Genomic DNA, 25973 nt, shown 5'->3' with positions numbered 1-25973 from the left:
TTTAAATTGTTATCAGATCAGAACCATTGTTATTAGCTAACGCAAAGTATAAAATTCTAATGATTACAAGTTGGGAAATTTTAGATAAAAAGTTATAATGGGAGGAGAGAAAAAGAATGCAAACATCATGTTGTTCCCATACAAGTTTTTGTTATCGGAGAAAAACAAACAAGAACATGATTACTTGGTTACTTCATTTAGAATTAGACATCTACCAATCCAATACTTACTTTTTGATATAGGAAGTGAATCCAAAGGAATGGTTGTTGAATCCTTGTTTATCTTTCAAAGGTCCATTTTAAATCAAACATCCATTAATGAGGTCAAGATTCAAAATCTCATCACTAATAGTCCCTTACCTCATTTACAATAAACCCTAACCGGAATCTTTTATGTTTTACTTATTTATTTCAAAGGAATTTTATATGTTTTAGTTATAAAAAATTTTAAAATAATTAAATAATTTTTTAAACAAATTTTTTAACGTCTCAATCACAATATTAAATATAGCCTTGGTATTTGGTAATAGTTCCTTTCTCGCCTGAAAGCTTATGTATGTCTACTGTTGAAACAAAAAAAGGGAACATGTTCTTGCCGTCCTATGCACACCCAGCAGTAGGTGGTGGGAAGTGGAGCATAACCGTCTCTGTGTTAAGGAAATGACACAAATGTGAAATGTTAAGGACATGGGTGCATTACTGCTTCAAGCTGCAACACTTGATATGTAGACCTCATCCTCATTCATTACCTCGCCACCAGCAGGGACAAGGATAGGTCTTGTATTAGGAGTAGTCAAACAAGTGGAGCTCACACAATGGACAGCACAAAACATCCTATTTTCTAATTTCTACTTGCTGTCGTAGTTGCAGTTCTATGCTGTATGATATAATTTTAGTAGATACAGTTCTCTGTTCTTGCTCTACCCAAAAAATATTACTAGGGTAATTTGCCGCAAGTACACAAAAGAAGAAAGATATCTTGGAATTTCATTTTTTTTTTCTTAACTTTTTCAAATGGAAAATGATTGAGTGAGACACCCATCCCTAATGCCACTTGATTTTCAGGCCTGTAGGACATCAAAAGATAAAAAGGTGTTAAAAAATATCAATAGCAGCAAAGGCAAACCGCCAAGTAGAGACCTAGTACTGATAGGCCTTTCGTGTTGAAAGTTTCCAATCTGAGTTTGATCTCTACATCAACGTGAGATTAAATATTGTTTTCATTTGAGAGAAAATATCGATCGACTTAGATTGTACTCCCTCTTGACACTGTGAGATTCATCTCGCACTCTGTGAAAGGTCTCAAGGTAGGTTAAATCGTAGACAATAAAACCATCTAACTGTAGATCCTGAATTTAGGGAGCAATGACCATCAGACCAGAAAGCTCCCTTTATTTGCTTAAAAAAAAAAAAAGCAAAGGCAGACTTAAAAGATGTCCATTCAAAGCAAAATGATTAAACTGCACCCAAAAAGAAGCTTTTCTCTCCTTTTCCGCCGCTGCCACTAAAACAACAGTACTTCTACCAAGTAAATTCCAGGAAAGGAAACTTTTTTTTGAGGACCCACCTCTGTAAATGCCATTACTTCGCTTTCAAGACCAATCAACTTCCTCTCCAGATTGTAGTTAGAGTGACCAACTTTATCTTCTTCAAGCGTTAAACCACTCTCTCTTACGAATTAAGTTAACAGAATTTCAAGTTCTATGATGGAAGCATAGACTATTGTTACAGACATGGGAAATTGTGTTTCAGCTCAGAAAAACACAGAACCAGCCATGACTCTTAAAAGCTCAGTCAATTCTGAAGGCAACTGTGTTCGAATTGAATCACCCATTAAGGAAGACAAAGTTAATGGTGATCTCTCAATGAAAGAACTCAATTCCAAGCTTCAATCCTCATCTCAAATGCCTTACGAAGCGAGTTTTGGAGACTTGAGTATGATTCTTAGTTTATTCTATTAATGTATATTTTCTTTCTTTTGCATACCCATCTGTGTTCTACATTTTCAAAGCCTGAAGTTGCTTACATGTTTATTGATCATAATGCTTTTTAGTTGTATATGATTTTTTAAATCTTGTATAAGGTGATCACAATTAAATAGATGTGCCCTTGGCAGATTAAGACTTTCAGCTTCAAACAACAATTTCTTTCATATACAGAAAATGTTACAGCCTTGGTCTCTGTAATGATGGGAAGCTTACCGTGTAGTCAAGCAGTTTAGCCACTATAGCTTCATTTTTTGCCTAATTTAGGTTCTAGATATGAAGGTTGAGCATATTTCAGAGTGGGATGCTTCTAAAAGTTACTAGTCCTAGAAGATGACCTGTATAATGAGATAGAAAAATTCATGATCTTCGACGATTATGTGAGGAACAAGGAAGGCCTAACCAGGACCATGTTACATTAGCAGTCGTGGAAAAAAACTTTTTCATAAATAAATTGGGATATCGTTAACGTATGCATTTGTTTGATTGAAGCATGCCTGTTGCTTTTGCAGGTAATAGGGAGGAAATGTTTTTCGATTCTCAGCCTTGGTTAGAATCTGATATTGAAGATTTCATCAGTGTCAACGGTGGTAAGATTCCAGAAATTTTGTCTCTCAAGCATATTCTGTATAGGTCCTCTGAGGCCGTACAACTTTGTCAAAGGTTCTCTACTTCTATATTTGGTTTTTTACCGAGTTATAGTATTTGTGCAGATTTTACCCCATTGAGTAGTACTTCTCCACTTCACCAGAACAGCTTCATAAAAAATCCTGAATATGATGAATCTCTTTACATCAGCAGCTCTGTAAATTCAATGCCTGAATCCTCTCCAACTGATATGAAGAAGCAACTAATTGAGTTCTTCCACGAAAGCTTCAACACTGATGTTGATAACAATCAAAACTTACAAGACATGACAGAAGCCAAGCCTATGACCTTTTACCTTCCTTCTAAATGCAGAAATAGAAGGCCCTATGAATCGGTAAACGGCTCTACTTGTAGTGGAACAACAAATGGGTACTGCATTCACACAAAAGGTAAACCAGCACATTCTGCTCAGTGTTGCCTTCCAAATTTGATGCGAAGCCTCAGCTTTAGGGGAAGGAAGAAAAGGCTGAGCCCTGCATAAGGTGGTGATCGGTGACTGATCCTTTCTTTTGTAACTATTTGTTGTACAAAGCTCCATATCAGCATAGCTGCAAGGAGCAGAAATCTCAGACTTAATGGTTTTATTTTTCCTTTGCCTACTAGAATGATTCATGAAGCGAGTTTTATGCATAGATATGTTCTGGAAGATCTTAAGGAGCTTCCAGTATATGAGAAAAGTTGACAGAGGCTTCCTCTTGTTAACTAAAACTTTGGTTTTTATATTGCTGTAGCTGGAAATTCTTTAAATGCTTCGCTTGTTAATTAATTGGTATTAGTTATTAGTAAACAACACTAAGATTGGGTCGAGTGGAAGGGATTCGATTTCTCTTAAGTAAGATTTCGGGTTTAATCTTTGTGAATGTAAAAACAATCACTCTGAAAGAGTTTTTCCTTTATAGGCCAGTAGTAGCTTGACTTCCAAAATTTTGATGGTCATAAAAAAAAAAAAAAAAAAAAAGCAACTAATGTCCAACCAGAGCTAAATGGCTAAAAATAAAATATATAGTTGACTGGGACTAATTTCAATCTCTTTTTCAACTGAATTTTTTTTTTTAAATGCTGTACGGATATGAAATTGATTGACAACCAGACCATACCGAGACTTAATTATAATTATTTTGCTTAAAAAAATTTAAATATTTGGGCTCAAATTTTCTTTTGCTCTAATTATTGGGCCAAAGTTTCTCCTGAGAGCCATAATATTTTGGGCTAAAAAGCTTCTGAGGCCTATAATTATTTGGGCTGAAAACTTGTACGAGGCCCACATCTGGTGCATCCCTGTTGATTTTCCAACTCCCAGGTCTGCTCGAGGACCAGCTTTAACAGCAGAAGGAAAGAGCCAGCTTCACCAATTCCTCTTCTTCTCAAAACCTCCATTCCATTACTCATCCATGTTGCTTCGCCGATCAAATGCACTAGATATAAACAGCTGAATTTGGTACTCGCTCAGCCTCAAATGGCTGGAAGTGGCAGGAGCAGTGCTCGGAGCAGAATCAAGTCCACCACAGACAGCGGCAACGATGGTGCTCTCCGTAGTACGAAACCTAACTTCAAACTACGGAGAGATAGAAGTAAGGATCACAGTTTGATTGGAATCCTAAGTGTTAATCTCAAAATCATGCTAGGAATTGGCGTGTTCTCGTTCTTAGTTATCTTCTTCTTGATTCACAATCTCATGAAGCCTATTGAATCAGCTCAGAGGCCTAGGGTTGTCACTCCCTTTCCTGCTCTGAAGCTCATGGACCTTCCTCAGGTAGCCTCACTTCTTTAATTTGAACATTTCCTTTTCGTTAATGTTTCATTTTGACTAGAGCATGTATGTTTTGGAAGTTCCAAGATGAGCACAAAGAGAGCTTGTACTGGGGAACATATCGCCCTCATGTTTATCTCGGAATTCGCGCTAGGTAAGTCTATTATTATACATTGAATGTTTCATTTACCCGAATTTATCAATTGATTATTATGGAATGTTCTGATAAAAAAAATGGAATGTTGTTATTTATCTTTTTCTTTTTTTTTTTTTTTGCCCCTCTCTATTTGCTTGCCATCTTATGAATTATAAAGGTCTGCCGTAATGATTGGCAGGACTCCTCAGTCTTTGGTCGCTGGTTTAATGTGGATAGGCTTAAAGGATGGAAGGTATTTTATAAGACATTTTTGCCAAGACTCTGATGAGCTAAGCACTTATGGCTGGACACAACATAATGGTCGTGATTTTGGGCACCAAATACTAGTTGATCACGGCTTGAAGTTGGAAACCAGTTTTTTGAAATCCAGAAGTGAAGGCAGTGGCTATGGAGGAGATTGGGCAGTTCGCATTGATGCCCAAAGTGAGAAGTAAATAGCTTCACCTGCTATCTGAATGGTTCCTACCAAATTCATGTCATGCTTCTGTTGTGCACCCACAGTCCCACACCTCCAAATAGAATTTGCATTAAAACAGGAAGATCTCAATCAATTGAGCATTTTTATGTCATAAAATGATATATTGTTCCTCATGGGAACTTGCAGATCTGACTGGAACAAAGAAATGCTGCAAAATGGGCATTTGTTTTTCTATTTGACTAATGAAGACGGAAGTGCTCTAAGTTTGACAAAAGATAAAATAGACATGCATGAGAATTCTCTTCTGGCATCAGGTTCACGTTCAGACATTGGAGATTGGCAGCTGCATTTAGAATCTAAGGTAATTTAGTGATTGATTGTTATGCTTAGAAGGCTAACTTTTATATCTACAGCGAAATTGGGGGTACCAAAATTCATAAACCAACACTGTTTCTACATCACAGTCGAGGAACTTTGCATGCCACGAATTACCATAATAAAAAAGTACAGCCAATCACGTGTCCTCAAAATTGTAACTTGAAGATCATACATTTCATCACTGCCCAACATGAGTGCACAAGTACCCTTGGGGGGGGAGAATGGGAGGGTTAGTTATATCAGAAATTTGAGAAGTACTCAGTGCTCATGTAGGAACTTAAATTTATGATTACAGGTTGCTAATCTTTCACTTCCTCAATTATATTTTTCTGCTTGTTATTATTCTTTGAAACATAAATATGTTGTTCACCAATTAGTTATGAGGGTTATCATCTGGAATTTGTGTTGTAAATGTCACGTCCTTAAAATAAACTATCTTCTTTCTTCTAACTTCTCTGTGATTTGTGCTAAATATTCCATCCTTTAATGCTGATTTGTTTTATAGGATGTTTTGGAGATCCACTATTCTGGCTTCAGGACACCTCATATCCACAATTTGTCTGATCTCATCCAGCAAAATCTTGGGACCCAAGTGTGTTATCTGTTATCTCTATGTTGCTTTCAAATGCATTGATGTTAGAAGTATGCATCTTCTGAGTTTCTTTGTGTTGATTTGCATATTGCATTTGTGCATCTTGCCAGCTGAGAAATTTTGGCCTACTGCAGCTAGCTGACTCATCTGAAGATTCTTCAAATATCTTAGTTTTTCAGGTATATGGCCATGATGCTACTCATTCTAAAATGCATGCTGGTTTTCTGTACTAAGTCAGAGTTTTGTTATTTAACTTTGATATTCTATATCATTTCTGAAGTTCATGATCTTATGCAGATTTCTGCTAGGATTCCATTCAAAACAGATATTGCTTTTGTGTCTGGAACTGGAGTAAAAGATTCAAGAGTAAAAGCACGTGTAAACAGCCTGACAGGTTTTTTCATGTCTATTTCATCTCAATAACAAATGTGGTCTTCTTCTTTCTTATCTTAAAATATTAGTTTTCTGTCAATTATTCTACATGGCTGTATGTCCGTACAAACTGGAAAATTAGAGAAGACTGTTAGCAGAGAATCAGCTGTACAATCAAAATTAGATAAAGCATTCCTCTGCCTTGCTCTCATTTTGAGTGTTGCTGAGTTTTTTTTATTTATTTTATAATTTCAACTTGAATCCATTTAGAGATTCTGTGTAGATGAAACTAATTCTTATAGGGCTGGAAACATGAAATTTTAAATCCATGGCATGAGTAACCTAGTATAGAAGACTTGTACATGATCCAGACAGGATTTTATAAACCATATATGCATGTTTTCATTTTATTGGCCTTACAATTACAAATGCATTTTGTGGCCCTTGCTTTATTATGTTATTTTTCAGTATTTAGGGTTTCAAATTTGTGGACTGACCCACATTTCTACCATTTTTGAAATTTTGGAAGGTTAAAGTTCTGTCTAAAACTAAGTCAATTTTATAATTTTGTCTATTGCTGATTAGATTTGTGGGAACCATCTCCTTTATTTATTTATTTATTTTTCTTTGGGTTTTTGTTGACACCAATTGAAACTCTATTGATTGGCTTCCAAGAACTGAAGTTCTTGTATTATCCTTCCTCAAATTTCTTAGTGTTCTATATAATATCCAGGCACCTTACTGACAAATCAATTACAAGAAAAGCAATCAGAATTTGATGCCAAGTTTGAGCAGTGCTTTAATATTGCTAGCAAGGTATTACTTTTGAAAAGTGTGTTGTATTTAAGTGTGAATATGTAGGACAGTCCTTGATCATCTTACAGCCACTGCATATCTTGTACATAGTCACACGAATGGTGTTATTTCAATTTTAAATATATGTCAAAAGGGTAAATGTATTAGCAAAGCTTAATTTGGCGTCATTATTATTATTTATTATATGTTGATTTAATATAAGTAATCATCATGCCCTATATGGAAGTTAGAACTACCCAAGTCTCTTTTTTCTCTTTTACGGGAGCTTTTCCCACATCCTGTAAATTATGTTATGCCAGTGGATTTTTTTTTTATGATTTTTGTTGGTGGAAATGGAAACCTTAAAATCATGCATTTGTCTTTTCCAAATACATTGTCCTTTTACTGGCATTCACAATTTCTTGGAAATTTGTTACCCATATCTCGAGCATCTTCGCAATTTATGTAAACTAGGTAACATGAACATTGCTTATCCCCTAACTTCACAGGGAAAAATTTAGGAGACTTGTGGCATAATACATTGATAACTTACAAATTCCAAATTTTTATTCTAAGCTCAATTAGATCGGTGCACCATTTCTTGCAAATATGTTGCCCATTAACCATTTATGGTTTTGGCAAAGAGCAAGCATCCCAATACTTTGGCTTAAAAAAGTACTGACATTTTGTTAATATTTGTTCAGCTTGAATCTGAATCCAGAATTGTTGGTAAGGTTGCTGTTGCCAATATGTTGGGAGGTATTGGCTACTTTTATGGTCAATCAAAAATTGCATATGCTAGAAATTCTAATGTAAGTTACATTTTTTATTTTACAGTTTATTTATAATGCAATCTAGAATATTTTATAGTTTATTTATAATACAATCTAGAATCTATTAAGTGATCATATTATTGGCTATGAACAATTCAACCAGTATTCTTCCTTGATAACAATAAACCATATGTGCTTTAAATAACCAGGTGATGTCCCACAGTGAATAAATTTCATGCTGTGGATTCTAGCTAATTGCTATCTATTCCTTCATAATTCAAGCATTTCTTGTTTGACCACAATAAACCAACTGAGGATGATAAGAGTGAACTGTGAACCTAAACTAGTTGGGGAGAGAGATTACTGGTCTCTAATCTATGGAGAAGACAAGGAAAACAAGAGGAAAATAAAAGTGAAAATGTAAGAAGAAAATTGTCACAATATGTGAGAGAGAAGAAAGGAGTACACCGGTCACAAAATGAGAATTTGTATGTTGCCTTTCTTAGTGCTCCCCTTCTTTAGAGATGATATTCCTGGTTCACATATTAAAATATAAAAACTCAACTCAACTCAACTAAACCTTTATCTCAAGAATTTGGGGTCGGTTATATGGATTCTCTTTCTTCATTCTAAACGATTTTGGGTTAAATCCTCAGAAATGTGTAATGCTTATAGGTCATGTTGTTCTACTCTCCTCCAAGTCAGTTTAGGTCTATCTCTTCTTTTCTTTTCTTTCACATATTAAAATATAATTAATGAAAATAAAACCCCTTTGGATTTAACTTTTTTTTTTCCATATCGCAATGTGCTCTTCACTCTTTTCACAGTTCAGCTGGCAAAATTGATATCCTTTATTTTGCAAGTTGAACATCTGTGATCTGACAAAATCATACAGTGGCCAATATTTTATTGCAGCATAAAGATCATGATAATTTTCTCGCATATTGGCCAGCTGAGCTTTACACAGCAGTTCCAAGTCGACCCTTCTTTCCAAGGGGATTTCTATGGGATGAAGGTTTTCATCAACTGTTGATCTGGTTAGTCACCTTTTATTCCATTCTCCTCTTGAAGCAAATTTTCAGTTGCTGACTTTTTTGGAGGTAAAAATGGGATATATGATTATATTTTTTGAGGTTTGATCAGGCGTTGGGATATCAGCATATGCTTGGATATAGTTGGCCACTGGTTAGATTTAATGAACATTGATGGATGGATTCCTCGGGAACAAATACTGGGATCTGAATCTCTAAGGTACCGTCATTCAATGTAGTTATCAAGTACTTGGAATTAATTTGAAGCTTGATTTTTATTTGGAGTTAGATTTGAAGCTTATTCAGTTCAGTAAGGGAAATAGTTTTCTGGGATTTTTTCATCAATGAAGTAATTGTGCAAGGTCTTTTTCGGTGTAATTACAGTAAGGTTCCAGAGGAATTTGTTCTGCAGCATCCAACTAATGGAAATCCCCCAACACTATTTTTGGTTATAAGTGGTAAGGGTTTTTTTATAAGATTTGTATTTAGCATTTGGATTTCAATATCATGATTGTACAATAGCATCAGACTAACACTAAAATATAATCATGAAATTGTATTATAATATATGATTCATCTCTTGTAACCTCTTTTTTTTTCTTGTAGAGGAAAAATCTTTTGTCCTTAAAAAAATCCTTTCATACATTATCCCCCTCCCTCCTGGGCGCCATGTCTTCTAGTTTTTTCACATGCATCATTTTGTTTAGCTATGACTGAAGACTACTTTGATAAAGTGATAATGACAGTGTTAGCTTCTTGATCAAATAATGACTATGTTTAAGGTTTTGGTCAACTAGTTGCTGTGAAATGAAAAGAAAAAAGAAAAATTTGCTGTAGAAACCTACATACTCATGAATCCAAATTGCTTGAGTTGACTAGATTGTTATCTCAACTCCCCTTTTGTGTCTATATGGTGGGTTGCAGCCTCATGCATGAAATTGTGATGCATTTATGTGTATATCCTCCTAAAAGCTGGAAAAGTTATGAAAATGTATGGGAGGAGACCATTCTCAAAAGTGTGAAACCATGCTACTAAGTAATTTCTTTCCTCCCGTCTTATATGTGCTGTATTTTTGGTTCAAACCAGTTGCACCCTACTTGTAATCCTGTATGCTTCCTGATAATTACCAATTTACCATGGATTAAAGTGTTAAATATTATCTTTTTTGAGGGCTAGGAATATATCTTGGTTGAAACAGCAACAAATTGATGTAAAGATAATCAGAAATGTAATGTTGAACTTTGTTGCTTCCAGATCTACTTCATGGCATAGAGAAAAATAAGTTTACATCTGCTGAAAGCAATGAGATCATCTCTTTCCTGGAGCGGGCTTTTGTTCGCCTTGAAGCTTGGTTCCAGTGGTTCAATACTACACAGTCAGGTATTCCACCCATCTACTTCTGGCTTGATTTGGTGGAGGCCTGGTGGTTTAGGGAGGTTATAGGCTATGAGGTTGATGTTGTTCTTGGAACAAGCAATTCTAGTTTTACTAGAATATTTGAATACTGTTTTTCCTTTATTTGCAATCTAGTACATGTTAAAATTCCTAAACAGGTATAACAGTTAGAAGTTGTTTGAAGCTTAACAAATTGTACAGGTGAACTAAAAACTTTGTTGTTTGAAAGATAATAAATGATTTATGCATGCAACCAAATTCATTGAACTTAAGGCAGGAAAATGTTTTTGAATTTTTATCTTGGTGAGAAAGAGAACTCTGCCTAAGTAGTTTGTGCTTATCCGGTCCCAAGTCCGGATAAAGGAGGAGGGTTGTTGTAGGTGACAACCAGCATAAAAATTTCGTCATACCTTATGATATGGATTTAAATAATATAAACGTTGGGGCGTTCTCTACTTACAACGCGCTACATCGGAGTCCGGGTGTAGTGAAAAATATGCAAGGGTGTAGGTTGTTCACTGAAAGCGACGCGCCATGCCGGTGCCTGGGTGTGGTGTTAAATGAGCAAGGGTTTCCACATCATGGACGGGTGTGGGTAAAGAAGTTAGTCCATAGGACAGATAGTAGAACAGATGGTGGAACAGAACACAAGATAGGCATAGAGAACAATAGAAGATATCATAGAAGGAGATCTATTAGGAAGGAACAAGATAGGAGGAGAATCAGGGTTGGTACTTGGAATGTTGGATTGCTTACCGGAAAATTAATGGAGTTTGTGGATACCTTGGAAAGAAGAAGGATAAATATTGCTTGCATTCAGGAGACTAAATGGGTAAGAGAGAAAAGCAAGGAAGTGGGTAATTCAGGGTACAAACTGTGGTTTACCTGAAAGGAGAGGAACAATAACGAAGTGGGCATAATCATAGATAGGACATTGAAAGATGCTGTAATATCTGTGAAAAAAGTAGGAGATAGAATTATACTAGTAAAGCTAGTACTAGAAGGAGAAACAATAAATATAGTTAGTACTTATGCCCCATAAATAGGATTAGATAGTGAGAGTAAACAAAGGTTTTGAGAAGATATGGATGATCTAATGCAAAGCATACCGAATGAAAAGAATGTTTTTATCGGTGGAGATTTGAATGGACATGTAGGAAGTGATAGGCAAGATTATGAGAATGTTTATGGAGGTTTTGGTTTTGGCAGCCGAAATGAGGAGGGAAAAAGCATCATGGATTTTGTTATGGCATACGACCTAATACTAGCAAATACCTACTTTATAAAAAGAGAGTCATATTTAGTGACTTTTAAAAGTGGGCAATATAGAAGCCAAATTGACTTCCTCTTAACCAGGAAGACAAATAGAGCTCTATGCAAGGATTGCAATGTCATTCCAGGAAAAGCTTTAACAAGTCAACATCAGTTAGTGGTCTTGGATATCAAGTTTAGGAACAATTCAAGTAAGATTAGAAGAAATAGTATAGCTCGAACAAAGTGGTGGGAGTTGAAAGGAGTAAAGCAAGTGAATGAGCTTCTCGAGTTCGAAGCATGGAAGCTGGATATGGAGGCCAATGATATGTGGATACAAATGGCATCTGTTATGGAAAGTCAATCATTATATTATTTTTGTGTATATTCTGTATTCTGTATTCCTATTTAGGATTTCTTATTTAGGATTTCTTCCTAATTAGTATAACACAATTATAGGAATCAATTGTATATAAATACCCATGTACAGATTAATTTAAATCAATGAGAATCATCTCTTTCTACATCTCTTTCTACATGGTATCGAGCCATCTAGGGTGACTATTTGTTCTCACCACCCCCTCCAGAGAGACCTTGGCACCCCGTTTCGATCCGATCAACATTGCTGTCTCCTCAATCCCCTCATTCCACCACCGTGGTGTCGTTGTTCGATCCAAGACACCATTAAAGGACTTCGAGGTTTGGCTCTCGGATCCTATTTATTTACTTGATTTGTAATTTTGGATTATTTTGTTGTCACAAGACTTTGGATTAGCGTTTTGGTTAGTTTCTTTGTCTCAACAAATGGCAGACAATAAGAATGTTATTTCTGATGTGATTCCGATGATGACTAAAATCACGGAACACAAACTTAATGGTTCAAATTACAGGTGGAGTAAAGGGTCTATTTGCGTAGCATTGATAAGGATGATCACCTTACTAAAGATCCACCTCGATGATACACAACAAACTTGGCTAAGGGAGGACGCGGTTGTTTTGCGGCTTTGGAACTCGATTCACGGTGAGGTAATTAGTTTAATTAATCACGTGAATTTGTTAAAGAATTGATGGATTACTTAGATTTTTCATTCGTAAAGGGAATATCTCCGTATTTATGATGTTTGTAAGGCATTCTACTTGAGAAAGAGAATAAGTCTCTCACGGCTTATTTTATGGATTTTAAACGGGTATATGAGGAACTTAATGTATTGTTGCCTTTTAGTTACGATGTGAAAGTTGGAGAGCCCAGCGGAGCAACTGGCTGTTATGAGTTTTCTTGCAGGCCTTCCTTCGTAGTATGAGCTGCTAAATCTCGATTCTTTCAGATTTCCTCTTTGCATGAAACATTCACACGGGTCCTAGAGTCCACAGAGTACCCAATCTTCACACCACAAGAGTGCTCTTATTAGCGTAATCCAAATGGACAATGTGGTAATAGAAGAGGAAGTAGAGGAGGAATTCAAGTGAAGTAATCGGTGTAATGGAGGCTAGTTCTAATCGGGACTCAAGAGGAGTCATTTGTTATTATTGTCATGAGGCCATACAAAATATAATTGTCCGCAACTTCAGAGGAAAAATCGATCACGGATGGCAAATATGGCAGCAGAGGATTCTACAGTATCTTCCTCTATGAAAACTGTTTTGGTATCTGCAGAGGATTTTGCTTTTTTTCCCAGATCGTGCATCTCTAAAGCCTACGTTCCCCCTATCATGCGCGATTGAAATCAGTAAATCCACTACATGCCTTGTGTCTTCCTCATCCAAATGGGTTATTGATTCGGTGCAATCACATGATGTAATTCTAGTCTTCTATCCGCTTTTTAGTCTAATCCCACTTCCTCATTACTTTAGTGATGGTTCTACTTCTTGTGTCATGGGTTACGAATCTTCACAATTTCTTTGTCATCTGTTTGTGTCTACCAAATTTCTCTTTTAATCTACTTTGTTAGTAAACTTACTCGTACCTTAAATTGTTCTATTTCCTTTTTGTTTGTTTGAGGATCTTACGACGGCGCACAGTTATTGGTAGAGGGCGTGAGTCGGTGGTCTCTACATTCGGAAAATCATGTACCGCGTCGCTTGTTTGCTCGAGCATCGTAACACCTCTTGAAGCTCATTGTAGATTGGGTCATCCTTCTTTGTCTACCATGAAGAAGTTGTGTCCTCCTTTATACTAGAATGTGAGTCGTGTCGGTTGCAAAACATCATCGTTTGCCTTCGTGTCTAGAGTCAATAAACTGCTTCATCCCCTTTTGAGTTAGTTCATTCGATGTTTGGGGTCCTTGTTACTTCTAAAGGATTTCGTTATTTTGTTACTTTTGTTGATGATTACTCTCGTGTTACTGGTTATATTTAATGAAGAATCGTTACGAGTTGTTTTCTATCTTTGTGCCTTTTGTAATGAAATCAAAACTCAATTTAATATTTCATGCGCATATTAAGAAGTGACAATGCTAAAGAATATTTTTAGACAAATTTAGTCATTCACTTTACATGACACAAAATGGCATTCTTCATCGTCTTCTGTGTGGATACCCTATCCCAAAATGGCGTGGCGAAAGAAAAATCGGCATCTTCTTGAGGTAACTCGTGCTCTTCTTTTAGGATGAAAGTTCCTAAACACTTTTGGGCGGATACGGCATGTTTTTGATCAATCGTATGCTTACGTCTTTAATGGGAATATTCCTTATACCGCTTTGTTCCTACAAAATCTTTGTTTCTGTTGAACCCCGTATTTTTGGTTGTACTTGTTTTGTACGTGATGTTCGTCCATGAGTTACTAAATTGGATCCAAAGTCTTTCAAATGTGTCTTCCTTGGGTACTCGATTCAAAAAGTACACTTGTTTCTCTCCTACTCTTAATCGTTATCTTGTTTAGATGTCACATTTTTGAGTCCACTCCATTTTTTCTCAATCATATGAGAGTCGGGGAGGAGGATGATATCTTAATATATCTTGCCCAATCAATGTCTAGTCCTCTCTCACACTGTTTCTTGTCTCTAGACCTACTCGGCCTCCGTTGTTCATGTTTATTCCAGAGATTGAGATCGACTCAGATCCTCCACGCCTACTTCGTTGGGAGATCCTGCACTCACACCGATCATGATTACGATCTAGATTTACCCATTGCTCTTCGTAAAGGTAAACGTTCATGTACTTACCCTATCTCTTCTTTTGTTTCTTATAATCAATTGTCTTCTTGTTCTCGGTGTTTTGTTACTTCTTTAGACTTCTTCCTATCCCTAATACCGTTGGTGATATGAAAGAAGAAATGGAGGCTTTAGATGCTAATGGTACATAGGACCATTGCCTTTGCCCACCGGTAAGAAAGCTATTGGTTGCAAATGGGTATTTAAAGAAAGATGAGTAAATCCCGATGGTTACGTGGCTAGGTTAAAAGCACGCCTTGTAGCAAAAGGATATGCTCGGACATATGGGGTTGATTACTCGACACTTTTTCTCCCGTAGCTAAACTTACGCTCGCTTGTTTATCTCTTTAGACTACATATGATTGGCCCTGCACCAATTGGATATCAAGAATGCTTTCCTTCATGGTGATCTTCGGAGGAGGTGTATATGGAGCAACCACGGTTTGTTGCTCGGGAGTTGGGTAAAGTTTGTAGGCTAAGTCTCTTTATGGCTTGAAACAAAGTCCTAGGGCCTGGTTTGGGAGATTCAGTGAAACAAGACAGAATTTGGTATGCAAAGAGTAAGTGTGATCACTCAAGATTTTATAAGCAATCTCTGGTCTAATTCTCACGGTAGTCCATGTGGATGACATTATCATCACCGGGAGTGACTCTGCAGTATTTCATCTCTTAAAACCTTCCTCCAAACCGGCTTCATTTCACCAAAGACTTGGGATTATTAAAGTATTTTTGGGTATTGAAGTTATGAAAAGTAAGAAGGGTATTTTCTTGTCTCAAAGAAAATATGTCATCGATCTATTGACAGAGACAGAAAATTAGGTGTTAAGCCTTGTAGTGCACCAATGACTCCAAATTTACAAGGGATAGTGAGTTGTTTGAAGATCCGAGAGATACAGGAGATTGGTAGGAAAATTGAACTACCTTTGTCACTCGCCCCGACATTGCTTATGCCGTTAGTGTGGTAAGTCGGTTTATGTCTTTCCCAATGTTGCTCATTGGGAAGCCTTGGGACAAATCTTGTGCTATCGAAGGAGCTCCAGGAAAAGGTTTGTTATATGGTAATCATGGGCATTTGAATATTGAATGTTTTTGGATCTAAGGTTGATAGGAGGTCAACTCTGGATATTGCGTTTTTGTTGGAGAAATTTGGTGTCTTGGAAAAGCAAGAAGCGAGTGTAGTTTCTCGATCTAGTCTGAATCCGAATACAGAGCCATGGCACAATCATTATGTGAGGTAATGTGGATATTTCAATTACTAGATGAGACAGTTTTAAGACCCCCAACTGCGAAATTGTGATGTGATAATCAAGCTGCTCTCTATATTGCTTCTAATCCGGTATTTCATGAGCGGACCAAACATATTGAGATTGATTGTCACTTTGTTCGTGAAAAGATTCAACAACAGATCATCTCAACAGAACATATCAAAACTGGAGAGCAGTTAGGAGATATTTTCACAAAAGCTCTGAATGGAGCTAGGATTGACTACATTTGTAACAAGTTGGGCATGATTAACATCTATGCTCCAACTTGAGGGGGAGTGTTATGGAAAGTCAATCATTATATTATTTGTATATTTACGTATTCCTATTTAGGATTTCTTATTTAGGATTTCTTCCTAATTAGTATAACACAATTATAGGAATCAATTGTATATAAATACCCATGTACAGATTAATTGAAATCAATGAGAATCATCTCTTTCTACATCTCTTTCTACAGCATCAAATATTAAAGAAGTAGCTAGAAAAGTACTTGGAAAGTCTAGAGGACATGGACCACCCTCAAAAGAGAGATGGTGGTGGAATGAGGAAGTACAAAAGGCAGTGAAGAGAAAGAGGGAATGGTATAAGAAATTACCTAAGTGTGATAATAATGAGGCATATGAACATTACAAGATAGCAAAGAAAGAGGCAAAAAAGACAGTTACTCAGGCAAGAGCGCAGGCCTTTGAAAAGTTATATGAGAAATTTGGAACTAAAGAAGGAGAGAAAGATATTTATAGATTAGCAAGGAGGAGAGAAGAAATGTCAAGATTTCAATCAAGTTAGATGCATTAAGGATAAAGAAGGAAAAGTGTTGGTGAAAGACGAGGACACTAAAGAAAGATGGAGAAATTATTTTGATGATCTTTTTAACAATAGTCAAAATGGTAATAGCGTGAATATAGACTACAGAGCAATAGAAAAGAATGTTAATTATACTAGAAGGATTAGATCTTTAGAAGTAAAGGAGACACTTAAGAGAATGAAAGTGGGTAAAGCCTGTGGACCTGATGGAATACTAATTGAAGTGTGGAAGTGTTTGGGAGATATGGGAGTGGCATGGTTAACTAAATTATTTTATAAGATTCTAAATTCAAAGAAAATGCCTGAGGAATGGAGGAGGAGTATTTTAGTATCTATTTTTAAAAATAAGGAAGAAATACAGAGTTGCTCAAACTATAGGAGAATTAAACTCATGAGCCATACTATGAAGTTGTGGAAGAGAGTTGTGGAACATCGACTACGTCATGACACTTCTATCTCTCCCAATCAATTTGGCTTCATGTCCGGTCGTTCAACTATGGAAGCGATCTTTCTCATTAGAAGCTTGATGGAGAAATATAAAGATGTGAAGAAAGATCTACACATGGTTTTTATCGATTTGGAGAACGCTTATGATAGTATTCCAAGAGATGTCTTATAGACAATGTTAGAATAAAAGAGGGTATCTATTAGGTTCATATAAGTGTTGAAAGATATGTATGAAAGAGCAACTACTATTGTGCACATAGTGGGAGGGGACACAAGAGATTTTCCTATATCAATTGGATTACACCAATGTTCAGCTGTAAGCACTTACCTTTTTACATTAGTTTTAAATGAATTGACAAAACATATACAAGAGAGTATTCCTTGGTACATGATGTTTGCAAATGATATAGTTCTGATAGATGAGACGCGAGAAGGAGTCAATAGAAAGCTAGAGCTTTGGAGAAGTACTCTAGAGTCAAAGGGTTTTAAGTTAAGTAGAACGAAGACAGAATACATGCATTGCAAGTTCAGTGAAGGCCGAACTAGTGATAGGGAAGGAGTTAGTTTGGATGGAGTGGTATTGCCCCAAATAATCACTTTAAATATCTCGGCTCAATCCTTTAAGTAGATGGGAGATGTGAGGAGGATGTTAGTCATAGAATTAAAGCTGGATGGTTGAAGTGGAGAAGTGCCACGGGAGTTTTATGTGATCGCAAAATTCCCAATAAATTGAAAGATAAATTTTACCGTACAGCCATACGATCGGCCATGTTATATTGTAGTGAGTGTTGGGCACTGAAGGAGTCGTATGTGTCTAAGATAAAAGTTGCGGAGATGAGAATGTTAAGGTGAATGAGTGATCATATTAGACTAGATAAAATCCATAATGAGAGTATTAGAGAAAAAGTAGGAGTGGTGCCAATTGAGGATAAATTGAGAGAAGGGAGATTGAGGTGGTTTGGTCATGTGAAGCATAGACATACGGAGGCTCCAGTTAGCCAAGTAGAGCACATTAGGTTAAAGGTTAGAAAGAAAAGAAGGGGTAGATCTAAACTGACTTGGAGGAAAGTAGTACAACATGACTTAGAAGCATTACACATTTCTGAGGATTTAACCCAAAATCGTTTAGAATGGAGAAAGAGAATCCATATAGCCCACCCAAATTCTTGGAATAAAGGCTTAGCTGAGCCGAGCTGAGTTGAGTATCTTGGTGGGAAAGAGAAGATAAATATGCTCTTATTATCCTTCCGAATCTTGGACATTTCTTTGAGGACAGATATTTGGACAAGACATTTTTTCATTTAATTGTTAGTATAATAATTTTTTTAAAAAAACTTCTTGTGATCCAGGGAAGGAGATTGGCAGCTATTTTTGGCATGGGAGGGACAACTCAACTATTCGGGAGCTAAACCCAAAGGTTCCATTTTACGGCATTTCGTAGTTCATAGTTGTCAAAGTCTTAGCACAAAATTTTCTTCGGAGTTGGCATAAGTAATTAGTATCTATTTTTTTTGGTAATAATTCTGCAGCATTTTGTGCGTGAATATAATTGGCTTTATGATGATTATTAATTTTTCTATTCCAATCAAATGACACCATAATAGGATGAATTATTTCTGGCATTTCCAGACACTCTCCTCTGGACTGGATGATTATCCTCGTGCTTCACATCCAAGTGAAGAAGAACGTCACTTGGATCTTAGGTGCTGGATGCTTCTTGCTGCAAATTGCATGAATTCTATCACACAGCTGTTAAAGAAAGAACACGGGTCTGGGAAGGTATGCTAAAATCACCAAGTATCTGGAATACAATAATAGTATTGAAAGTAATTAATGACTTGTAGTACTTAAATTTGGTGCAATGCAGGATTATGGTTCAACAGCTAAGCTACTTTCAGATTTTGAAATGCTCAATCAGGTTGGTTAGTTTTTTCAATGCTTTATAGAGATGCTTATAATTCCTTACTTTGCAATGCTGCCAGATGTGGTACATAATTGCCTCAAAATATGTAGTTGACCCGCAATTATTGTAATAATATCTTTTTACACCTGATAGATAATTGATGTTTTACCAGATGCATCTTGATCCATCATATGGAGCATATTTTGATTTTGGAAATCATACAGAAAAGGTACTTTGCTTGTTTGTTACTGTTTTTCCTCAGATTTCAGTACCCTTGATTGCTGATTCACTGTTTATATTGTTCTCACTGCTTATTAGTTGTACTTTCTACTCTGTATAATGTACTTGTGTTCTTATTTCATTCCTCTTCATGGTCCATGCAGATGTACCTTTTATGTTGTATAATAGTTAGCCCCTAGACTATAATTTCCTAAGCCTACTGTTACTGTTATGAAGAATGTAAAATCATAGGCCTAATATTTTAGCATGTCAATATGACTAGATGGACCAGTGTTATTCAATCAGGTTCCCCTGGCCTGTTGAAATAAATATCTACCAGAAAATCTATTTAGCATAGCCTTTTTTTTTCTTTTCTTGTGGAATTTACTGACTGATTTCTGAAACATTTTAGGTTCGATTAAGCTGGAAAGAGACAATTGTGGGGAACAGTTATGTAAAGCGAGAGCTTGTTCGTGAAGTATTGGGAAGGCCAGAGTTGAGACTAATTCCTCATGTTGGATATGTCAGCCTTTTTCCATTCATGGAGAAGATCATTCCATCTGTGAGTTGCATGGAACATCTATTTTTGTATGACAGAGATATCATGACATCACTTACTGGTTTCTAATAAGCTTATTCTAGATTTTCTCATGTATATCACTTTATTGTAGGATTCATGGATTCTGGAAAAACAGCTTGACCTCATTTTAAACAGGAGCATTTTGTGGACTGACTATGGACTCCGGTCTCTTGCTAAAACAAGGTTTCTGTAGTCTAGCTTGCCTTACGGTCATTTACTTGATTTCTGCATATTTGTTTGAGAGGTTATATTTCTCTTACAAGTGTCTATTCCTCAGTTCCCTGTACATGAAACGCAACACAGAGCACGACCCACCTTATTGGAGAGGCCCAATTTGGATTAACTTGAATTACAGGATTCTTTCAGCACTCTACCACTACTCCAAAGGTATCAACCAACACTTGTTCCCTTTCCTCCACCACAAACACCCACAGGAGAGGGTAAAGGAAATACTTTGATTCCTGAAAGCTCTGCCTAGTTTTATCTTTAACTTGTTGAACTCTTGCAGAAGATGGACCATACAAAGATAGGGCCAGGGTGATCTATGAAGACTTGAGGAGCAATTTGATTAGGTAAAGTTCACATTTAGTTCTCTATGGCAAATAGTTGCATTACATAAAATAAGCGCATTTACTATTGTGAGTTAATTCAATTATTATTTGCTGTTTTGCTACAGAAATGTGGTTCAGAATTATCACCAAACTGGGTTTTTATGGGAACAGTATGATCAGAAGAAAGGTAAAGGAAAGGGTGCACGCCTGTTTACTGGTTGGACATCACTTGTGCTGTTAATCATGGCGGAAGCTTATACCTGAGCCTTCTTTTTCACTTTTATAACAAAAAAATATATATAAATCCAAGCTCACAGTAACTTGTGTACCAATATCAGATGTAGCGTTTTACGTTTGACACACTACCCAATTTTGGGTTATTAACACAATGAACAGCCATAGACTTAGGCAAGCCGACTCTTTTTTTTTTTTTTTTCTTTTTTTATCTGAACCCAGATTTATACTTAACACGAACATAGATGCAAAATAGATTAAATAGCTATTTGGCATTCTATTTAAAAGTTTAAAATTATTTTTTTAAATAAAAATATTATTTTAGATGTTATTAAAAAAATAATTTAAAATAATAATTTTATTATTTTAATATTTTTATAATTAAAATTTATTAAATTTAATTTTAAATTATTTTTAAGACCTTTATATGTATATTTAAAAAAATAATTTTCTCTAACAGTTTTAATAATAATATTAAATAAGCTCTAAATAAGAATTTCTTGACACGATCAAGCAAGCTGTATCTTTGTAAAGGGCTAAACTACCTTGACTGACGCTAGACTTGGAATGTAAAAAAAAATTGTCATCCCTTATATAATTTCAATATTTAACTTAGAATACCCATAATTAATTTCAGTGATAATTCTTTAATATATCTAATAAATAAGATATAAAAAGATGACTTCTTATATTTTGATACTGATTTTATCACTCGACCCCTCACCCATGAGTTATGTCATACTTGAATGATTTACCCACCTGATAGGTTAATTGCTTGCATTATTTCATCAGACGAAGCAAATGAACTACGTAGAATATTTATAGCTCGAGTGCAAACAAGTGGACAGTCAAGTGAGAAATACAGTTTACCAGATGATGCAGGTTAACTACTAGGCACCGTTCTCGACATACAGTGTTTTCCTGACAGTCCAGTTAACGCAATAGAACATGCATGCCTGGGATCAGAAATCACACATCACCAGCCATCATTGCAGATCTTTTTTTTCCTTGATACAACACGGAGGACTACGATAAAATCAGTGCAAAAAACAAGGCCTATTTTGCCCATTGCAAAAACAAAGTGAGTTTGGACCATATTAGCACCATTCCAACTAGATCAATCGCAAAATTTCAAGGCGTCAAAAGAATCAAGACAAATGCAGCAAGTGCTCCCTGATGCCTCATCTCGTTAGCTTACATCTTCTGTCATTTCTGTGTCCACTGCCATTATAATTTCCATGTCTCTCATATCTCGCTTCAATACATTGCCAAGCCTTGCTATGGCTTCCGTCTGCTGTTGTAAAACCTGCCCAGCAAACCAATCATTTGTCACCTGTCAACTATAATTCTATTAAAATTATAATTAACAGCAATAATAACTGTGAATAATTGCATTTCACAAGTAGCATCGCTTTCCAATATGGGATTAGAAGAATGATGTAATATCTTTTGCACAACTGTAATTATTAACCAGTCGGCATGGTTAGTATGATATTAGATCTTTTTTTTTCCTTTTCAAATTGTGTTACAATATGGCAGTTACATAAAATACGTCAATGAGCTCTAAAAAATAAAATTATTGATAATGACAAATGATGTTACATCCATGACTTCAAATGTTGTCCATTACCTCCTGCATATCAGCAAGACTCTGATCATGTATTTTGGTTGATCCTGGAAGATAAATAGAACCACCAGCTCCGATGGCATTTGCTTGAACACGTGATACAGTGAGTAGGTTCTGAACCCTTCTAGAAAGTTCAGCTCCAGATCCTTTCAACTGAACATGATTCTACTTGTTAACATCATCCCTGACAGGCACCCAAGTGAAGAAGAAAAGCATAAAGGGAGTACAGTGCAAGAAACACCCACCTGTCTGGTTATTGCAGCCAACTTCTCAGCCAATTCAGCTTCCCCTTTCATTAAGGGCATTCGGTAACCCTTACCCTCCAATGCCTCCATTATTCTCATTATCTTCAAGCACACAGCACACATGAGGATGTGTTAACAGGAACCAAATGCACAAATTGTTCACACTAGACAAACAGGTGTTGACAGCCCAGGCCCCCACAATTGTGATAAAAAGACAATTGGCAATAGCATCACAAACAGATTCTAAATACTTTTAACCATAGTGGACAGTGCACCAACCACATAAAAGATGAGAAGTATCTTCTAAAGCCCCCCACAATTCCATAAAAATTTCAATTTGGACTTGAACTTTCAATTGAGGCAATTTAAACCTCATAATTTCATTATTGGTGCAATCTTTAATTTCTACAGATTTGAAATGAAACTCATAATAGGTACACATAAAATATACAAGATTCATATGCATAAATCATATAGGATCTTTGAGAGAGAAATTTCAGAAAACAACTTACATCTTACACAAAATAACATGTGTTATGTGCATTGCTTGCTCCTAGGTCAGGTTAAGAAACCACCTAATTTCTCTACATAGCCCTTCCCTTTTATGCTTGCTTTTCCATTAATATTTTCCTGACTTGTATGATAAACAAGTTACTATTAAATGGATAAAGTCTAATGCTATTTGATGGACAATCAACATTGCTTCAAAATAGAGTTTTTTGGATTGAAAACTCAGGCTTGAAACTGAAATGGTGGATGGAATTAAAAGGCTCAGAATTCAAAACGCATCTTTCATTATAGTAAAGAATGGCAAAGGATTCTGAAAACATGATTCATCTATTTCACATCCAGCACATGGAACACATAACAAGCCCCACAGAAGACTAAAATGTGGGATGCAATGGATAAAGCCATTCTCTTCATTCAAAATGGTTTTGCATAATAAGGGCATACAACATTCTCACCCTTAAAAGACGCCTTTGAAGACTCTGCTCTTTTTGCCTCATTCTTTCAATCCAGGGAAGAGTCTCAGCTTGAAAATGCCTTTGAAGCTGCAAAGTACTTATATACATGAAAAGCATATTCAAAAACAGAGGTTGCATGAAAGTAGGAACTCTGGAGATAGACAAAACCGTACCATCTTTACATTGCTTTGGGTCATTCGCAATCGCTCAGCATCGGAAACAATAACTTCATCTTGGAGCTGCATCAATTCAACTTTACAATGTCAAGATGTTCACTCACAAGAGTCCACCAGGAAATATGATGGCACAAGGAAGAGCGTGTAACACATAAACATTAAGAGTAAAGAGCTTAAACTGTTTCGATTTGTAACTTTTTATACAGATGCAAACCACAGAAAAACAACACCTGGAGAGCCACTTTAGCCTGAATAAGGTTGTACCTTCTCAGTTCATTTATTTTCCATGTAAAAAAATTTCACCTTCATGATATTTAAGATCAAGAAGTTGAATTCAGCAGTCCTTAGAGCGTTCATTTTATTTCTACGGTACTTGACAGGAACACAAAATTTTGCTGCTTTAGCCACTCTTTAAACTGATAATTTGCAAGAGTAGTTTGCTTACTACCTAAACTTTTAGACTTATCATTGAAGTTTGTTACAAAATCCTTCAGAGACACTCCCCCTAATCCACAAACCACGTGAAATAGGAGAGCTAATTTGAAGTGGGCAAATCCTGGCAGGTAGTGTAGCTATCTTCTACGCATGTAAAGAACAGAATGGTTATACTTCAACTCCTTATGTGCCATGTTGAGTTCAATATGGTTCTTACTGATAACATAGCAAGTGAAAGAAAATTGAAATTTGCAGAAATGAATAGTCCAAGAGCTATAACCTTCAAAGTTCTAGCTCACAAAAGCCTACTCCAACTTTGATATGTAAGCCTTAAACTGAAATTTAGTCAATGCAGCAATATGAACATCATGATGTTTATAACAGAAAAATCAGTATACTACAAGCTAGCAAGTAGTGGTAGCATGTTTCTTCTAATCAGTATACGTACACTTCATGCCTTGAAGTAACAAGCACTACCTTAAGCCGGTGAGAAAGATCTTTGAAACCTTCAATAAGCTGAGGCCACAATCGTTCTCTATCCGAACTTTCCATGCCCTCTAGCTTTGCCATAGCCTCTGCCCACATGATCTAGCAATGCAAACTATTCTCCAAACTTAGCCAAAAAAAGCTCAAGAGGATAGCATTTCATGATTTACCATTAAAAAAAAAATTGTGATAAAAATAAAGAACAATGAAATGATAAACTCACATCTGATACACCAGCAGGCTTCACTCTATGCTGTGGATCAGTTACACTAAACAACAAATACTGCAAAATTAACACAAAATGTCAACATCTAAAACCTAATTCTTCACTCAGTTAATCAGAAAACACACACACACACACACACACACACACACACACACATAACAAATTTTAATTACAAAAATATTGACCGATTAGAACTCAAGGAAACGAAATAGCATAGAATTGTAAACCTAGTTAGCCTTCTTCTCCCTCCTCAGCATTGTCAGCAACCAAATACTAATGAAATAGGAACAAAAGAGAAAAGGAGAGAAATGGAACGAACCTTGAACGCATACTTAGGGTTTCCTGGCTCCTCCTTGTAAGCATCCACAATCGCCTGATAAAAATGGAAAAACAAACATCAGAGACTGAGCCACAAGCACAGAATCAGAGCCAGGATTTTAGTCACACCAAAATGAAAAAGAACAAACAAACAAAACCTGAATATCACGATCAGGGAGCGAGAAAGGAAGCGGAGCCACAGGGGCCATCTGAGTAATAAGTTGAGCATTAGGGAACAGCGTCGTCTGAGGAGCAGCAAATGGAGTCTGAAATCCTAAACCAGTAGACGGCTGCAGAAAAAACGGAGTCTGTTGTTGCTGTTGCGTTTGAGACGAGAATGGGGTGGAGAAAAGGGAGGAGCCGAAGCCGGTGGCGAAAGACGGCGTCGATGGAGCTCCAAAGGCCGGAGTCGAAGACAGAGCTCCAAAGGCCGGAGTCGAAGATGGAGTACCAAACGCCGGAGTTGAAGAGGGCGTACCAAATGCAGGCGCAGAGGATGGAGTGCCAAATGCAGGCGCTGAGGATGGAGTGCCGAACATTGTATGCAATTAGAGGAAAATGAGCTAGCAAGTATAGATCTCTGCTGCTCTTAAGAAAAAGATGCCATGAGTTGTGGCTTTTGCTGTTTAGTAGCGTGTTTGCCGCTCCAGTATTCGATCCTTTGCCGCTCAGAGAGGGTAGAGGGTTTACTTTTCACTTGGGCCGTGGGGCGCGGGCACTTTGGGGGAAAGTCTTTTCGGCGCTTAATCGACGGGGTTTTGGACCTTTTGGTGTTATCAATTTCACAGATTTAATTTG

General features: G+C 36.5%; 3 protein-coding genes across 3 annotated transcripts; 2 read left to right on the top strand and 1 right to left on the bottom strand.

Moving 5' to 3' along the window:
• The first annotated feature begins 1026 nt into the window (after positions 1–1026).
• LOC110634948 (uncharacterized) lies at positions 1027–3396 on the top strand. The gene is made up of 3 exons (XM_058128891.1): positions 1027–1934; positions 2497–2574; positions 2698–3396. The coding sequence occupies exons 1-3, from the start codon at positions 1733–1735 to the stop codon at positions 3111–3113; spliced, it is 696 nt and encodes a 231-aa protein (XP_057984874.1). The 5' UTR covers positions 1027–1732; the 3' UTR covers positions 3114–3396.
• A 548-nt stretch (positions 3397–3944) lies between these two features.
• LOC110634955 (mannosyl-oligosaccharide glucosidase GCS1) lies at positions 3945–20875 on the top strand. The gene is made up of 22 exons (XM_021784109.2): positions 3945–4385; positions 4463–4536; positions 4718–4969; positions 5144–5318; positions 5841–5927; positions 6038–6106; positions 6225–6321; positions 7033–7115; positions 7799–7906; positions 8783–8904; positions 9011–9118; positions 9283–9356; positions 10154–10279; positions 18560–18627; positions 18840–18989; positions 19078–19128; positions 19286–19342; positions 19745–19894; positions 20004–20095; positions 20190–20299; positions 20421–20484; positions 20589–20875. Exons 1-22 carry the CDS (start codon positions 4089–4091, stop codon positions 20725–20727), a joined length of 2553 nt encoding a protein of 850 aa, XP_021639801.2. The 5' UTR covers positions 3945–4088; the 3' UTR covers positions 20728–20875.
• Positions 20876–21499: 624 nt separating this feature from the next.
• On the bottom strand, positions 21500–25954 carry LOC110634956 (nuclear pore complex protein NUP54). The gene is made up of 9 exons (XM_021784112.2): positions 25334–25954; positions 25177–25230; positions 24855–24914; positions 24623–24733; positions 23708–23773; positions 23535–23621; positions 22570–22671; positions 22328–22477; positions 21500–22003 (listed from the first exon to the last, which is right to left on the bottom strand). The coding sequence occupies exons 1-9, from the start codon at positions 25712–25714 to the stop codon at positions 21887–21889; spliced, it is 1128 nt and encodes a 375-aa protein (XP_021639804.2). The 5' UTR covers positions 25715–25954; the 3' UTR covers positions 21500–21886.
• Between the last annotated feature and the right edge of the window lie 19 nt (positions 25955–25973).

The sequence above is a fragment of the Hevea brasiliensis genome, chromosome 10 (genome assembly GCF_030052815.1).
Source record: "Hevea brasiliensis isolate MT/VB/25A 57/8 chromosome 10, ASM3005281v1, whole genome shotgun sequence".
Taxonomy (NCBI): Eukaryota; Viridiplantae; Streptophyta; class Magnoliopsida; order Malpighiales; family Euphorbiaceae; genus Hevea; species Hevea brasiliensis.
Note: the sequence above shows the minus strand (reverse complement) of the source record. Positions and strands in the feature narration are given on the sequence as shown.